An 18082-nucleotide genomic window follows, 5' to 3' on the forward strand; every position below is an offset into this window, starting at 1 on the left:
CCCCCAAAAACTCAAGGTAACACAGCTAATATTGATAGAAGATTGTTCTTTTAACACAGAAATAAGATGCTTTCAAATTCTTTGCCATGTGTTCCTTTAGGGTAGATGTTTGTTCGTGTGGTGTGTTTTTGGGTTTTTTTGTTTGTGTGTTTTGTTGGTAGTATGTTGTTTTTTTCTGGGAGTCTGTTTAATTACTGTGTCTTCCTTGCTGCAATTCCGTAGTTGAGGAGCTATGCTGAAAGGCACTGAGTAGGGAACTGGTTGAGCTGTGCTGTACTCAGCCTACTTTGCTATTTGATACGTGCTCACTTTTGATGACGACTGTATTATAGAACCCAGGAGAGCTTCTGAGTTAGTCCTGCTTTTTAATTACTGTTCATTGTATTCTTGTCTGCATAAGTTTTATTTGTACACTTATTAATTGCACTGAATTAAAAGTATTAAATTACAAACTAATAGTGCATACATAACATTCTGTTTTTACAAGCATAAAAACTTAGCTGCCTTTTGTCAAATGTCTTCTTTACTTCTCATTGTAACTGAGTTTAATTACAGTGATTGCCAAATTGTTTTTTCTTGATTTCACAGAACAGTGAATCTATGAAACAGAAAGGAAATGAGGAATTTTCCCAAGGAAACTTTGATCGTGCTATAATGTCATATACTAAAGCCATAGAGTTTTGGTAAGAACTAAATTGGGTAACTGGATTGTTTTATATCATATTCAGCTTATTCAGATTTATCCTGATTTTATATAGTTTTGCATGAGCCACTCTAAGTAGAGGCCAAATGATACCTAATTTAATGAAAAAAAAAAACCTACAAAAAAACTCTGTAATACATTTTTTTTTCTACTTTATTTCTTGTTACTAGTGGTTGGTTGTACTTTTACTGCTCCAAATGCCCTGTTAGAGTTTAAAAACGATCTAAAATAACTAACAGAAAGTATAGTAAACCTGAAAGGAAGTTATTTGGTGTGAACAGCCCTGTTTTTGGTACCATCCCTCCCAAATTGTCTTCCAGCAAGAACAGTATGACCAGCTGTTGCAAGTATGTATCATTTCAGCTATGATGCAGAACTAGTGAACAAGAACAAATATTTATTTTTAAGTATCTGCTTTTGGCAACTTTGTATGTGACAGGCTTAACTGCCTTTTGTAAGTCTTGTTTAATTGCTTCCCAAACATTATTTGCTGAAAGGTGTTGGAGACTTTCCTGGACTCTGTAAAGGGGCAGGGAGGCAGAGATTAAATGAGAATTTGTCCTGTGCATATGGAGCATTTTCTTCCTTCCTGTAGTCTGCATGTACTGTGAACTAGGTATAGAACATTGGTTTGGTGTTATTGCTACTTGTGTTGTAGTGGTGCAAATGCTGCTATTACAGGTTCTGGTGTCTATGAAATATGGTGAAATTCATAAAGTCCCACCTTTCCTTAAAAATTGTGCTAAGGGTTTTATTTTTTCATTTTGAAGTCTGTACCTTTATAATTGTGCAGTTGAAAGATAGCATTTTGCTGATGTCTTGCCTCAGGTTTATGTCACATAGTAGGATACATTTCAATCCCAAATTCAAGCTGATTTCAGCCTCCTTGAAGAGTTGTGTAGGCTGACTTTCTCTCCATTAGGTACACTGGGGGTAATGTGTTAGCTCTTTAGAACTGCTGCTTAGCCTGCCCAGTCAAGCAGAGAGTTATGAAAAAGTTGTAGACCCAGTAATCTGGAAGTGTCCAGAAGCCTTTTTTCATTTTTTTTTTTTTTTAAGTAGGTTGAGAGTGATTTGAATTGGTTGGAAGTTGCATTAGTGGGCCCAAATCTTACAAATTATTACATAATTAAATATTCTCAGTGACTTGACGTGTAAATCAATGGGACTGTTCAAGGAAGCTTATATATAATTGTTAGTGTTAGAGTGCTTGCAGATAATTATTGTAAAAAAACTTACTTTTGTTTTTTCTCCTTAAGATTTTCGGAAGTAATATATGTTACTAACTTTTCATAATTTTTTTCTAAGTCCTGCAAACCATCTTCTGTATGGAAACCGAGCTCTTTGTTTAATTCTCACAAGGCAGTACAAGTAAGTAACCTCATGTTTATAATTGAAATGTGGTGATTTGCAGTTAAAAATTGGCAATATACTTACAAAAATAGTATTTTTAAAACTTAAGTATATAGTAATTGTGATGCTACTACCTCAGAAAACTGATATTAAGAAAAGTGAATAATACTAGCTGTATCTGCTGTCAGTATGTAATACCATTTAAAATTTGTGTGTATGTGTGGCTTATACAACATGAAAAAAAATTCTCAGTACCAGTGAGTACTGTGATTGTTATTAAACCTTTTGAAGAAATCAGTGTGGGTGTGGGGGTTATTTTTCTTAAGCCAGTTAAGCTAAAAATCTTGTTTATGGGCAAGGTAGATGCATACCTGTTATGTAATGTCAACCCACAAATTTCTTGCTAGTATAATTGAACTGTGTTACTACTCCAGATTTAATTGTTGAAATAAAAAAAATAACAACAACGTAACTAAAACTGGTATTCCCCATGATTCTTAGTGTCTGCCTGTTTTCCCGGTGTTACGCCCACCCCTCCACTGCTCCTCAGGGTACTGCAGTTGGCTGTGTTACTGCTGTAGCAGTGGGGTTAGAGAGCTGTCGGTGTGCAGAGTCCTTCTCCGGGAGGAAAGTGATGTTCATGCCGATGGTTTCTTCTTCCTCATTCTAGGATCCACTTGGGGTCGCTTTTGTGTTTGCTGATGGCTATTACGCCTTTGCTCTTCATTCCTCTAGAGGCAGCACCCTGTTACATCTGAATTTACTATGCTATATATGTTACTTTTTATGAATATTACTTTTTCTTTGTTACTCTTAAAGTCTGTTTGTCCAGATTTTGCGTGTCTTTAACTGGCCATTGGTGAATTGTGTATAGCCACGGGGTCTCCAGTGCTAAGCTTATGTCCCATCTGTTGTCATCTCATACCTGTACTCTTTTATATTTTTTTCATTTGTAGCTACTTCTGAAGGCCTCTGCTATCATACCAGACTTGTATTTCTTTACAGGACATCATAATTTTGGAGTCGTAAATACCTCGTTCTGTATAAGTAGCAGAAACAAGCAGTTATTCCACCTAAATCTGTGCTTGTACCACACAAAGGTAAACAAAAGTAGACCAAATTAGCCATAGACACCCAGTTAATTAGAGAAATTGCTGTCACAGTTAAACTAAGTAAAAGAAAGCTGCAGGCAGGTCAAGCTGCAGTTCAGGCTGAGGAAGATCGAGAAGCCTGAGTCCTGGAGCTTTGCAAACTCATTACAGAGCTTATGACCTGCTATTGGCGGTGGCAACATTGTATTACAGAACTACACAGTTACTTAGTGTTCTCCAGATCATCTGCTGGGGAGTTCATGGCTTTGTCCCAGGCCTATGTATTCATCCCGTTTTCATGGCCTCATGGGAGGCAGCGCTCATGTTCCCTCCCGGGCTTTGATACCAGACAGGACCTTTCAGGGCAGCTCAGCCTCTTGTGGGTGAAGACAAAGTGTAACAGAACATACTAGTTTTTTTCTAATTTTTCAACTGGTTTTGTAATATCTTAATATCTTCAGGTTCTGTACCCCACTATCTTTCTTTTACTCAAGCATTTGTTCCTTGTGTTCGCTTCCTTTGCAATATCAATATGATGCAATTACTCCCATTCTAATCACTAGTTCTGTTGTGGTTTTTTATTACTAATTTTTTTAAAAATATATTGCCACATCTCTAAATTCTGCCATTACTGCCTGGGGTCTCTCTAATTTGAGGGGGTATGTGTGTTCTAACTTGCTTTCATTTCACTGAATTAATTCTTCCTGAAATCTCTCACTAATTTTGTTGTGTAAAACTTGTTTCTTGAAATTATTGTCTCTTTCAGGCTTTTCTTTATTATCCAGCTTTTGTTATGACAGATCATCTCATTCTCCTTCACGTTCCTCTGTACAAGCTTTCCTGCTATAATGGTTACAAAAAACAGTGGTAGCGACTAGGCAATTTGTGAACGCTTTCATGTGAAATGATATTTTTTTATTCTATATTCACTCCCTTTGCAGAGCTAAAATAGCTAACGCCTCGTGGGCCTTTGCAGGCCTCTCAAGTTTTAGGTCTCACTGCAGACATTTTCTAAAGGACTCACTGAATCAGCATGACCTAGCTATTGAAGGAGTGAGTTACTTGTAAGCTTCCTCATGTGAAGTAATCCATATGTGACTGCTCTTTGTTGTAATTTACTATATCCTGCTTAACTGACACACAGCTGTAGTTCAGTGAAGAACGAGTGGTATATCCCAAAGGTGCATGACCTCTGTAACTGCCTGCTTTGGGCAGCACTGGTTTCGGCAAAGGCTCTGTGTTCTCTCCTGTAGCCGTTCTCTTTTCACCTGGTCAAAATTGTAATTCTGATTATTCCATGACATCTCATGTTTAAAAAGTCAAAGTCGGGCATGTTTTTCAGGTTTCAGTTGTTGGGAGTTTTAGAGGTTACTGTCAGTGCTCAGCAGTTAATACTTGCCCCCTGAAATCTCTAGCTATGGTTATGTAATTACCATTTAATATGGTTTCTGTCAAAAAATTTAGATCTTGTATTCAGACTTTTTAATTAAGACCTTACTTTTTAAAGGAATGTTTTGTTAGAACACAGTTAAGGGGTAGGTACATAAGCAGAAATGCTGGAAAACCTAGTAGGTAGGGGGAGGGAATAAATATCTGATGGGTGAAGTATTTGAAACTGTAACATTTTAACCCAGGTAAGTTTCAGCTAACAAGTGTTATCTGACCATGCCTTTACACAGGTGAATGAACTGCTCATTTATTCACTTTGTATTTTTATAGTGCCTTGTACTTCTGGTCTGTATGTTTTTCGGAAGTATAAATAATAAATGCCTCTTCTTTTTCCCTCCCTTCTCTAAGGAGAGCCCTTGCTGATGGAAAAAGAGCCATGATTTTGAAGCCTAATTGGCCAAAGGTTAGTTTCATATACATTTCAAAATTGTCTTTTGGTGGTACTTTAACATAAGAACTCAGAGTATTAATTACAGGTTTGACCCACGTAGGTATGACATGTTCTCATCTGCGTTTAGCACTAATGACAGTAGAATGAAGACAGTACCTTGTAGACTAAGAATTATGCTTCAGACAGCCAAGTACATAGTTTGCTTGTGTTTTTGTATTAAAAATGTTATTTTGACATGCTTGTAAGTGTTGTTACATGGTGTTCTGCATGTGCAAAGACAGAAGAAAACGTTTATTACATTGTTGTGTGTAGCTATGTTATCACAATGTTTTAAAAAGAATATACATAGTCCTTACAAAAAAAAAAATAAAACCCTGATTAATGACCAACATGTATTTCCCAATATTCTTGGCCTAAAGAAGAGTAAATAAGGGGTAGTTACAAAATTGCAAAGTAGTAGTTGAAGTTAGGGGAAAAAGCAAATTTGTTTTTTTCTGAAGCCAGAGGCTAGCCGCTACTCCCAGCGAATTGTCTTTTTGTTTCAGTGTACTGAGTAGTTGGAAACTTTGATTATTCATCGTTTGACCTGAAACAGGTGAAGTAGATAACTTTTAAGCATGTTAAATCTTACTTTGTCTACTGCAGCTGTTTTGGATATAAATTATTTTCTTATTTGTATGAATTAATGTTCGAAATTTAAACTTATGTCTGTGTAGGGTCACTACCACTTCTGTAAGGCACTGTCATTACTGGGGGAACATGAACTGGCTTTGGAAGCTAATGAGAGAGCTCAGGAACTATGCAAGAATATTCGTGATGGACTTAAGGATCTTATTCAACAAAATGACAAGTTAAAGAAGACATTAGAAGAAATCAATGGTAACCTTTTCTGCTTTCAAGATCTACCTTGAACATAGCAAAATTCCTTCATTGCTAATTTTCCTTTGAAACTAATTCTTTTTTTTTTTCCCCCTTTCCTATATAATTTTCTATAGGTATTAAACAACATAAACAGAAACCGAAGAAGGCGCTTCTTGAGAAAAAGTAAGCAACTGTCAAGTTTGCTTTTTTTTAAATTAGCAATGCTTAGTATAAGATTGAAGGAATTCATAGCGTAGATATTACTTAGATTTTGTTATCTATCAGCAAATAAAAATGGAAGGAATAAGTTTATCAGAACTGCAACCAGAGTGCAGCCTAGGCGTAAAAAGGACTTTTAGGAAATAAATAAGCTATCTCGAAATGTGTTCTACTTCCAAGCAGTTTCCTTCAGCGTTTTTACCCATGTTGGAAATAACAGGAAACAGTTACATTTTCATCTTTTTTGTCCTCCTAACTTGAAGTACTTAGCTGTTGAGGAAATTTAGTGCCTGAAAATGTCAGTGCAATCACACCCACTTTTTTGTGTTAAGTTTGCTACATAAAGTTCGCTAGGAGATTAAGCTGATTTGAGAACCTGAATGCTAGCAAATGCATTTTGGCAATGGTAAAAATGAACGCGTATCCTAATTTGTAGGAACTTGGTTTTGCCACATTTATTCTGTGCTTTTGCTTTGCCCAGAGAGAGTAAGAGAGATTCCATATTCACAGATTCAGCCAAGTTACCCGTAACTTTTGCATTAAACATTTTTCTGAAAGATCTTTTTGATTTTTATTGGCTACGTGTATTGATGTGCTGTCATTAAAAAATGGTACAGTAAGTAAACTACTAAACAGTTTTTTTGTAAACCTGAAAATTCTGGAGGAACTCGTTTCCCTTCTATATTGCACAAATGAATTGTGGTCTTGGGTAAGATTGTTTTTTTGATTTTTTTTTTTTTTTTAAATTAGTTGCCATTATTTAATTAAAGTGCAGTAATTCAGTTCCTGTCCCTTTTATAGAAAATGGTGCCTTTTTGTTATGTTTTTGCATAGCCTTGGACTGTGTAATTTGAAGGTGTAAAAAACGGCTATTTGATCAAATCATTTAAATATGCTTATGCCATTGCACTTCTATGAGGGGTAGACTTCTTGAATTTGTCTCTGTGGGTTTTTTTTGTTTTTTTTTTTTTTTTTCATTATACTTGGATGGTATGTGTCTTAAATATGGGGAAAAGACATCAACATTGGAAGAACTAGGTTTCTTTCTTTTTCCATATCAGAGAATGCAGTTCTTCAGAATCTCATTTAATAATCTCTCAAGAACAAAAAGAAATAGAAAAAGACAGAAAGAGAGCACAGTCTGATCCCAAAGATCATCATTGTCATCAAAAACATGATACCAAGGTAAGTTATGCTACAGCTGGCATTACAAGACTAACTGTGTTGATTTTCATCATCCTGGAATGTGTTACTCAATAGTGTGGCTGAAATTTTGCAGCCATTGTGCTTTAATTGTGTACTTTCTCAGCCAAGTGCACTTTTCCTGTAATATTTGACTACCAAACCTATGTTTGGAACTTTGGATTTGAAAGGAGGTGGGAGGTGGCTGCCTGAATGAGAAGGTGGAGGCTGTACATTGTGAGGAGAAGAGAGATCTCTTTGGGCTTCTTGAAAGTGAGACTGAAGTCATGGCTGATTTAATTGACTGCCCAGTCCTGCCTGTCGTTGTGCATTCAGATACAGGCTTCCCTTTGGCTTTAGGAGAGAACTCAGTTAATGTGTACTGGTGTAACGGAGTTTAGTGGAAGATGCTTTAACCAAGCTAACCAAGTTAATTCGTGCACAGGCCTTTTGCTATACTGGAGCATCGTTTTGCACTGATACTGTGACGTTATTTGCATGGTTATAGACCATTATTTCATGCTCTGTAAACAGATTTCTTTCATATGGGAAAAATGTTGGTTAAATAGTATGCTGAAGTGGTTTATATTTAAAACTAGGGTTTTATGGTTCTCAAATATCTGTTTGGCTTGTGTGTTTGAAACAAGTGTACTATAATGCTAAAGTACAAGATGGACTTGTGTTATATTAGTAGCCCTTTGTAATTCTTTAGATTAATTCTTTCAGTTTAAAATACAGTTTACATGGGCAAATATTCTACTAGATTACTTCTATTAACTTTTTTGGTGAGGAAGGCTTAAAAGAGAATGTTAAACTGTTGTGAGGGAGATTTAGATTGCTTGAAGAACCACTGCCAAAAGTAGCAGCAAAAGTGGGTTTATTGAAATAAGATGATGTAAAAGTAAGGTCTAACAAAGTCTGATTGCAAGGCTCTATTACTCTACTGCACAGAGGATACAATAATGATTCAAAATTATCAACACAAGATCTTAATGCCCTGTGATACAAGGTAATGTGTGATACTGGTCGCTTACCAAAGATTTGCGGTTGGTAAGGGGTCTCTCATCCTCGAGGAGTAACCTTGAGAGGTTTCCCAGCCCCAGGTGAGATCACCGCTGTGCTACCAGCTACTTAGGAGGGGAGAGCTCAAAAAAAGCTTGCTCAGGCTGTCATATATATGGAATAATGTGGTTGGCGTGTAGTCAAATTACATGTGATGGAAAAGGTATGCATAAGACTTCTTTGTGACCACAACTTCCTTTGTTCCTTGACCAAATTAGTTTTGGAAGAACCTATTTCTGTGTTAATCGCATGATCGGTGTTCCAGTTTCCAAGCTCATATATATCAAAGCTCACCATGTCAACCTGTCCATGTGTGGGTTTTCAAAGAATAGTTTGGAACTGGAGAAGTTCATGGCCTGGTCATGGCCTAGGCCTTTACTTCCTTTGGAGCCTGTACCACACTACCATTTGTTTGGTTAAGGAGTCGAGTGGATCCGTCACGGAAGCTTAATAGAGTAAACTTTGTTCCCTGTTCATGGTTGATTTTTGCTCCTGAAAAATAATTAAACTAAGGGTACATATTAGTGAAGGATGACCAAAGAAATCCATCAACAAAAGCCTCTAATTCTGCCTCTTAGAAAGTTATTTTACTATTGAAAGTGCAATGGTGTACTATGTTGTGTTTTTTAACCCTGATAGGCAGCTCAGTCCCATGCAGCCGCTCACTCACTCCCCTTGGCAGGATGGGAGAGAAAATCCTAAGTATAAAAGTGAGAAAACTTGTGGGTTGAGATAAAGACAGTTTAACAGGTAAAGCAAAAGCTGTGCACAGAAGCAAAGCAAAATAAAGAATTCATTCACTACTTCCAGGCAGATGTTTAGCCGTTTCCAGGAAAGCAGAGCTTCATCGTGTGTAACCGTTACTTGGAAAGACAGATGCTGTAATTCAGAACTCCCCCACCCTTTATTCTTTTCCCCCCAGCCTTTATGGCTGCACATGATGTCATATGGTATAGGATATCCCTTTGGTCAGTTGACACAGCCGGGACAGCTGACCCCCGCTCCCAACTTCTCGTGCACCCTTACTTGCCGGAGGGGCAGTGTGTAAAACAGAAAAGTCCTTGATGCTGTGCAAGCACTGCTCAGCAACAGCTAAAACATCTCTGTGTTATCAACACTGTTTTCAGCACAAATCCAGAACAGAGCACCATACCAGCTGCTATGAGGAAAATTAAAAAAAAGTGGAAAGTTGGGTGATTTTGTTGGTGCTCACCTTATTTTAAGTGGGTTTTGCTGGTGGATATCAGTGGGATTTCCCAGCTGTTGCTGTCTTAGTGCCTGTCTTGTGCCCAGTATCATGGGGAGCCTGTAAACCATTCCCGTGCATAAATTTTCCTGAGTGGTTTGCTTTGTTAGATGCATGCAGACTGTGACAGTCCTGCTGTAACAGTGTGGAATTAAAAAATTTAATAATGAAGATCCAGTTTACTTCTCTTTCACACTAATTATTAATTTAAAGAAACATTGGTACCTCATTCTGATTGTCTTCACTAACATTACTGTGAGCTAATCAATAGTTTGTTATTATTTAGTGTATAAAGTATGTTATAAATAAGCTATATAATATAGAAAACAAGATGATAAAAATGTGAATCTGCTAGCAAGGTCCCAACATGTGAAAATCACGTGTTTTTTCACGTGCACATGTGAAAAAACCCTTTCAGGTTTCACAGGAGGGCGGGGCAGCAAAAAAGATAACTCCTTAGCGGGGAAAATGAAACCAATGTACAAGGGCAAAGGGAAGGAAAACGAAGTTAGAACTTGTTGAAAAGCGATCTGTAGAATGCACAGGAAGTGCTTGAAGATTTCTGACTATCTTACAAAAACTGTCATCTGTTTTTATACTATGAAAATCTTCGTAATGTAGGTCTGTAACTTTTATCTTCCTTTAGCATGAATATTACTGCAAAAAGGGCTACTATTTCTCAAACTAGTAGATAATATAAATTGATATGAATTGGGGGGGAAAAGTATAAGTGAACAAATACACTTTGATTAATGAAATTATTTTTCTTTACCTCTAGATTGGGGACATAATATACAGTATTATCATTGTGATTTCTTTGTTTAAATTTTAATGTTTTCATTTTTCCTGCATTTTAAATTTAGTGAACAATATTGTGTTTTGTTATCTCTGTAAAACCAAACTAACATATTTGTCATTAGGTGACTGACATCCAAAGAACAGAAAGCAAAGGTTGGTCTCTGGAGTTTCCACTAAGTGAGTTTGGTTTTGCTATTTATCAAGTCCAAATCCATTCTTCCCTTGCTGTTGCTGTTATTAATAAGCAAAAGTGTATCTAGTGTTATTTTTCACAACAGTAAGCTATCATGTTTCACTCTTCCTATTAGTGTGCACTTACTTAGATACATCTTGTCTCCTGTATTTCTGTCTTATTTCCTTCACGCTTTTGTAGTTTGAATCTACTTTACACAGATGAATTCAGAATTGAAACTGGAACTAAAATAGAACACTGAGTCACAGGGTAGGAATGCTTTCCCTCCTTCTGAGACAGGTATGGGATCTAAAAGGATCTAAGGTTAAGAGAAGCCTGTGGGTAGTTTCAATAGTCATAATTCATTTGTGATTACTAAAAGCTCCATATAGATCCTTAAGAAAACAATACTGCAGTTAGAGGAAGGAGGCCACAAAATATCTGTCAGAGTGGATCTTTAGCTACAAACTTTGAGGTATAAGTTGGTGTGATTTACTGTTTTTTTGGTTTTTTTAATGAACAAAGAAAACTCCCAAACCCAACCCTTTTATAGAGAGAACTTCCACACACACACCCCAAAACTCGCACAGTGCCAGAGTTACTTTTCTGTGGTGAAAGTGAAGAGCAAGCAGTTCTGATCTTCAAAGTGAAATCTTTTCCTGGATGTTGTTCAGGTTTTTTATCACCTGCTAAACCTGCTGTAATCAATAAAGCGTAAGATATTTCCTTGACATTCAGAAATTGTTCTTATTCATAATGTTTGTATGGAACACTCCTACTGGGTCTGGACCAGCTGCATGCTTACACTTACACTGTATTCCAAAGTTGTGACCTCCAAGGCCAGTGGGCCCTTCTAGTCCTGACCATGTAACAGTCTGAAGTCCTTGGTGCCCAGCCATCCTGTTCTTTGGACTTTGCATACTTAAATGCTTAACTGAATAGGTGCCAAAGTGCAGAGCACTTCAAAATTTGATTTTTAGGAACCCAGTGAAGATATGTTACAAAATTTTATTTTAAAATGAGCAGTAGAAGTGATCTTGTTCTTGTGGACTTTGATCTTGAAGAATTAAAGGATTTATTGGGAGATGGAAAATGTGGGAAAGGTTGCAAAAGAAAAGTCAAGACGAATTTGTTGAAAAGATGTTATGTGATAGGATGATTAAAAGAAGAAACTATAAAGTGTTGAAGGAACTTATTGCAGAAAGCATAAATCAGGGAGGGGTTTTAGAAAGGGGAGGTCAAGCTCTGGAAGACAAATCAGTGTGTAGATGGTGTGAAGGGGCAAAATAAATGCATGGAGGCCATAGGGAATTTTGAATGAGTTTGACTTAGTTGTCAAAGTGAATCCAGGCGTTTTCCTGAGCAAGAAGGTCTGAATAGTAATGGAGTCTGATGACACATTATAAAACAAAGCTTTATTGAGGCAGTGGAAAAGATCAACAGCAACACGCCCATACAGTGACCTGCCTAATCACTGATAGCAAACACAGGATGACAAGTGATGCCCTGGCTCCCGTGGACTGCCAGCAACACTTGGTGTCCAGCTTGCCTGGCATCAAGACCAAATGGTGCCGGTGCCTTTTGAATGCAGGTAAGAGTTGCGCTGCCCCTTGGCTCCACCAGCAGTAGTGGGATTTGAGATAATTGTACTTTACATGAATAATGTGGGCAGCCTCCCGCTGCCCATGTTGGTCGAGGGCAGGGTGTCTGCAGTCTCTGTGCTGATGAGATTGGTGAAGGCGCAGAGTGTCAGAAGGATAGCTGATTTTTAGAGAGGTTCAGGTGGAAAGAGAGGTAATGAAAGGCTGAATGTTGGGAGAGAACTGAAAATTCTTCTAGGTTAAAGAGATCATAGGACTATGAAATGTTACCTTGAATGTAGTAATTTTGAAAAAACCCCATGCTGATTCCATGTTTTTTTCTGTTCCTTCTTCCTCCTCTCCTGCTCATACTTACTATACCAGTACTGATGTAGAAGAAAATACTTGATTTGGCTTTGACTTGAAAGGAGGAGTTACACTCTGAATGACTAGCTGATACAAGTGTACTGTGGGTGGGGAAGAATAGCTTGCTTTTTCTTAGCCTTTGTTCGCTTAAAAGCTTAAGACTTGCAGGAGATTTAAAGGAAAGCAAAGGAACTTTATGCCACTGTATCTTATCTTAAAGTTACTGTCCTTTTTAATTTCATTTTTTGTCTGCATGTACTATTTTTTTGAGCATGCATACATTTCTGTTAAATATCTTTGTTTGTTCCTAATGGGAATGTCTAGCAAAAGCAATACTACTAATATTTTAAAATGTTTGTGGGGTAAGTGAATCATGTTTGCTGTTGAATTAATACATCTCCTCAAGTATTTTAACTATAATTCAGCAGGATTTGCATGTTACTTTTATTTTAAAGTATCTTAAAAATCTGAAAGTAGTATTTTTTAAGTTGGGTGGTATATGGGAGTAGTAGTTTCTGTAGGAATTTTTTCTTAAATAATTTTTTGTTGAATGGCTTTTAAAATTAGATCGTTCAATAAAAAATAGTGCTGATTAATTCTTTCTTTTGATGCTGAGAGGGAAGGCTTGTATTCCTTTATCTTCATTAAGATTTTGTTTTGAATGATAGATTGGTTTCTTAAGGGAAAAGACGCTATATAATGAAGAAAAACTAATATATCTTTAAATGGTTAAATGATGATATGCTTGAAGTGTTTTCTGGCTTTCAGAAGGATTATTGTTTTGAATCATTTAAATGTCTCTATTATGAGGAATTTGGATAATTATTAGTGTAACTTTGAAGTTTTTAATGCATATAAACTGTTTAACAGATACCTATTCAAACTCCTGTGTGACAATTTCAAGAAATGGTTCATGAAATAATTCTGAACATGTTCAGTCTTCATGATGCTTGATTTTTATTTTTTTTTTTTGTTCTGATTAATTTACATTTTATGTCATTAAGTAGTTTTTAGTGAAAAATTACTTCTGGCACAAGGCATGAAGTGTGCATGCATACAATTTAACTCGAGAAATGAGTACGTGAGACATCCCACTGGCTTGAGTTGGATTACTCAAATGAGTAGATTTGTATTTCATGTATATCATGAAATAAACAGTTTTAAGCATAGATAGTTACTGAAACTTTATATATAAAATTGATAACTTTTTTCCTTCTTTTGAAATTTGATTTTATCATAGTTCAGCATAAGCGTAATAATAAATCAAGCAGTATTTAATGATTTAGGTAGTTGTACCATATGTTTGGGTTCCAGTGCTCAAGTAGCTTGAATCCAGGTACTGGACTGTATGTTGTCTGTGTGATTGTGTCCGATATTAGGAAGCCACAGTTGCCTCTTAAACTGCTTCTGAAAGATTATAGCTGGAACTGTGCCCTCTTGGAACAGGTAGCTGAGGCTATATGCCTTGTAAAATGCATTAGGCTTAACTAGCAAAAAAATCTGCTGCTCCGCACCCCTTCAGTTTACCATGTGTAATAAGGAACACCTGCAACATGTGAGGCTCAGCAGTTCTGCAGCTGAATTTGTCAGCTGCATGTTGGTTCCTAACTAGTCCAGAAATGCTATTTTTTTCTCCCTTGCTTGTCAGATCATCCGGTTACTAGAAGCAGTGGATTTTGTCACTGTTGCTGTTGTCATTAATGCCTTGTAGAGTTCTAACTTAAAATTCTTGAATATTAAAAACTTCTTGACTTCTCATACATGAGTATGCATGTGTACATTCAGGTGCCTAATGTTGTGTTGTAATTCCGCAGAAAACAGCTGAGAGATTATTTTGTGGTTCATGACATGGTTTCCTGTTTTTCACCAATTACAATAAAGTATTAAAATACGTTTTCTTCTTCCTTGTTACTAATGAATTGTTTACTCAGCTTGTAGAGCCTTGCAACTAATCAATGACAGTGTTAGAGCTCTGAAGTTATAAAGCATTCGTAAAGTTTTGGTTGAGTCTTTGACATTAAGTTTCAGAGTTAGAAATGAATCAGTATCACACGATAGATTCTTTCTTGTCTCTGTGATCCAATATTTCCACATCATCAAGCATTTTTATTTTGTGATCAGGGACATTTATCTTGATCAGACTTCTATTTTTACATTTCTAAGATTAATGTAGGTTGAACTTAACTCCTTTAGCAATGTATTTTTGAAGTAGCAGACTCTTTCTGTAAAATTTCTGTAGTCAAACTTGAACATCCATAGTGATCTATTATTCCCTTTAAAAATTCTAGTTATCAACTAATAGCAAATAATATCAACTCTGGTTTTGGGTAACATACCGATTTCTTTAGCTTGGAGGCCACTTTAACAGTTGTTACAATATTGTAGAGTCAGATCATTATCTTACAGAATTCTAAGATTCTCCTGTTTATTTGAAGTATCTTTTCCCCTTTATAGGATTAATAAAATCTTATACTGTTTCATAAAAATAATATCACATTCATATTGTAACACTCAGAGGTGGCTCTTTGAAAATTTTTTTTGTTGTGTTAGTTTTCAATATTGTAAACATTTAAGATCTGTTATTTATAAAGAAAAATGTGAGTTCTGAGTTTTTTCCCTATGTTTTAGGTGATGATCCATTGTTTTAAATTATTTTTCTCATTACAGGCCAAAGTCATCAAAACAAAGGAAGGCCAAAACCCAAACCTGGTGACTCTGAAAAAACGAGGTAAGAAATTTTATTTATTTTTTAATTTATTATTATTTTGAGTTATTTTATGTAGCACTTAGGAGTTAATGCAACTTTGACTTGCTGCTTGCTCTTTGTGAAGTGCATAGTTTACATTGTTTACATCATCTTTAGGGATAGTTCCTGTTAAGATAGCTGATAAAAGTTCACAAAATTTCAGTTTTCATGAAAACCCTGAATTATTACTTGAAAACTAAGTATTTTCCAAAGCTCTCTTGAATTTTTAGTAAATGAAGACATAATTTTAATAACCACTGTTTAAAAACTGTGGCCCAAAAGCAAGTCATGCAGTGTAGCCATAACAAAAAATGTGTTTCCTTTACAGCAAAAGATAATAGGAATTTTGTTCCAGCTGTTACATTCGAACTTACACCACAACATAACTCAAGCTCTATCTTATTTTCAAGGCCTCTTTGTACTAGTTCTAGTCTGTGTGCCAAATAATTTTTAAAACTTCTCTGACACTTCCTATGCTTACTAAGAAGAGGTTTGACTGCAAGGAAAGCATTGTAAATCAGTCTCAGAATTGAATACTGGAAAAGAACTTTTACTTAGAGTCCTTTAGTTGTTTGTAGGCTTGATTTTTTGCTTAAAGCATATCAATGTCTAGTTTTAAGTATATACATAGTCCCCATAGAACACACTGAATGTAAATGAGTATGTTTGATGGTTTGGGACCAAAGTTAAATTAGTTGAGATAAAAAACACTATAGATTTTATGGACAAAACTTATGCTTCCATCTGTTATAACATTTAAAACAAATTTTAACAAAAGAAATAATTATTTCCAGTGATACCAGGACCAACATGCTCTAAACATGTTTGCAGAAATCACTGCATTGCTAGGTGATATCATATGCCAACGTCTTTCCTCATCTTATAGATAGTTAATGAGTAAAGAACTGTACTGCTGACTTATTTGTAAGGTGACTGAGGCAAATGATGACTTGCTACTTAAGGACATGCAGAGCTGAAAGTGTTCGGTGTTTTAACCTGAGCTGTGAAATGAGACAAATTGAGCTCTGACTGTACTTTCTTGCTTGTGTGCTTCTTCAGCTAGTATTTTTTAGTTGTGTTCAGGGTGATTAAAAACAGATGAGGAGCACAGCAAAATAAGCAGTTTACATGGAAATAGGAAAGTTTACATTAAATGATCATTTTAAAAGGCAGATTTCTGATGCAGAAGAGTGCAAACCTTTAGGAAACCCGGGAGCTGAACCTGATTATCCCCAGTCCTAATCTAGGTGTGACCACAAAATCATCTTTTAATCTATATTTATTACACTGCAATCCTTTTGTTTTTCCGTAACACTCTGAATACCACTGTAACTAGGACAACTGAAACTGTGTTACAGGAGTAGTTATTTATGTTATTTAACTGGGTTGCCACCGACTTCTTTCCCCTTTCACTTTAAGGGGCCAGGGAACATTAGAATTAACTAGGGGAACAAATCCTCTTTAAAATAATTGAACCATCTATAAAACTGCTTCTTTCACAGGGAAGTTTTAGACCTATAAAAAACATGCTATTTCTCAACAAGTGAGGTGCATGGTCAGTTACAATCTTACCTCCATTTCTGTAATTAGCAGGTTGCCTGTCTTCCAAAAATCTAGGAAATCCTCTGACACCTTGTAAAGAATTTCTCAGATGATCAGTGTTTACCTTCGAATGTGGGATAGAATTGAATGTATATTAGCAAAAGGCAACATGGTAGCATTAAGCATTGACCAGCAATCTTAGCATTGAGGATTTAGTTTAGAGTATTAAGCAATACTTTACCTCTTCATTATACTTCCTCCATTCTCTAGTTGTGCATGGCATTTCTGCTGCAGTAGTGGAAAGGAAGAACTGGGAAGAACAACTCTGTTCCTCTCTTCTCTGCTCTCCCTGCTCCCACCATGCATAGCTGCTACATGTATTTGATTTGAAGTGGTGATTGTGCTAGGATAAAGGCTCTTGTACTTGCGAAGAGTAGAGAAGGGGAAAGAGGCCTAAGTACCTTCTTATACTGCTGCCTTTGGTATAGGGAAGTTCTCTAGTTGTCTAGCCCACCACTTCATAAGATCAACTCAGCTGCAAATAAGGTGGAGAAGATAAAAGAAAACAAATAAAATGATAAAGACTGCTACTTTGCTCAAGCCCTGGTGATTCCTGAGCCAGAAGTATATGAACTATATGTGTAGTATAATCCTTGATAGTGTTATAGTACTTATTGTGATTGTGAAAGTGTGCCATAATCATCTCTAGCTTGTAGGCAAATGGAATGCAGTTGATAAAAGCACAGAAATGTCTGTTTCTTGAAAATAAGATTACATATAAAGTACATGTACAAACTCATAATGCCGTTGTCCTGTTATTTGTAGAGATCCCCTTGATTTGAAGATAGAGTCTAAAGCCATCCAGGATAAACTCTTCTATACTGCACAACAGGTAACTGGGAATTCATTAAGCATAAATGATTTTTCACCTTTTAGTAACACTGTCCAAAACCTTGGTTCATTCAAAAATTTAACACTTCATACTTATCCTGACTTCTATCAGGAGACAGAGATTGTGTGATTACACTGATTTATACTGTCTTTTTGCTAGTAGTCGTCTTCTGCTTCTCCTCCTTCCCCTCCTGTTAGACCTCACACTGGAAATTAGTGTAACAAATCTCAGTGTAGTCTTAGAATAACTTAGCTAAAACCATGAGTTAGTAATATAGCTCCATTGTATCTTAACTTTTAAGAAAACCTACAAAAATTGCTGGGGATCATTCAGGGATTTTTAATACCCCTCCCAAAGTTCTGACTAAATATATTTTCCTGTGTTTGATACATACGTTTGGAAATAATCATAGGACATTTTGTTGAACGG

At 36.2% G+C, this 18082-nt stretch overlaps 1 protein-coding gene across 5 annotated transcripts in view; it reads left to right on the forward strand.

The window, feature by feature from the left end:
• TTC3 (tetratricopeptide repeat domain 3) overlaps positions 1–18082 on the forward strand; it is a 65087-nt gene that overhangs the window by 11822 nt on the left and 35183 nt on the right. For all 5 annotated transcript variants that reach the window (XM_075771824.1, XM_075771808.1, XM_075771834.1 and 2 more), the window contains exons 9-17: positions 589–683; positions 2012–2074; positions 4945–4999; positions 5704–5866; positions 5983–6031; positions 7129–7252; positions 10478–10532; positions 15141–15201; positions 17587–17653. In XM_075771824.1, coding sequence (XP_075627939.1) covers positions 589–683; positions 2012–2074; positions 4945–4999; positions 5704–5866; positions 5983–6031; positions 7129–7252; positions 10478–10532; positions 15141–15201; positions 17587–17653 — 732 coding nt within the window. The remainder of the gene's footprint in view (positions 1–588; positions 684–2011; positions 2075–4944; positions 5000–5703; positions 5867–5982; positions 6032–7128; positions 7253–10477; positions 10533–15140; positions 15202–17586; positions 17654–18082) is intronic.

The sequence above is a fragment of the Balearica regulorum genome, chromosome 1 (genome assembly GCF_011004875.1).
Source record: "Balearica regulorum gibbericeps isolate bBalReg1 chromosome 1, bBalReg1.pri, whole genome shotgun sequence".
In the NCBI taxonomy this organism is placed as follows: domain Eukaryota; kingdom Metazoa; phylum Chordata; class Aves; order Gruiformes; family Gruidae; genus Balearica; species Balearica regulorum.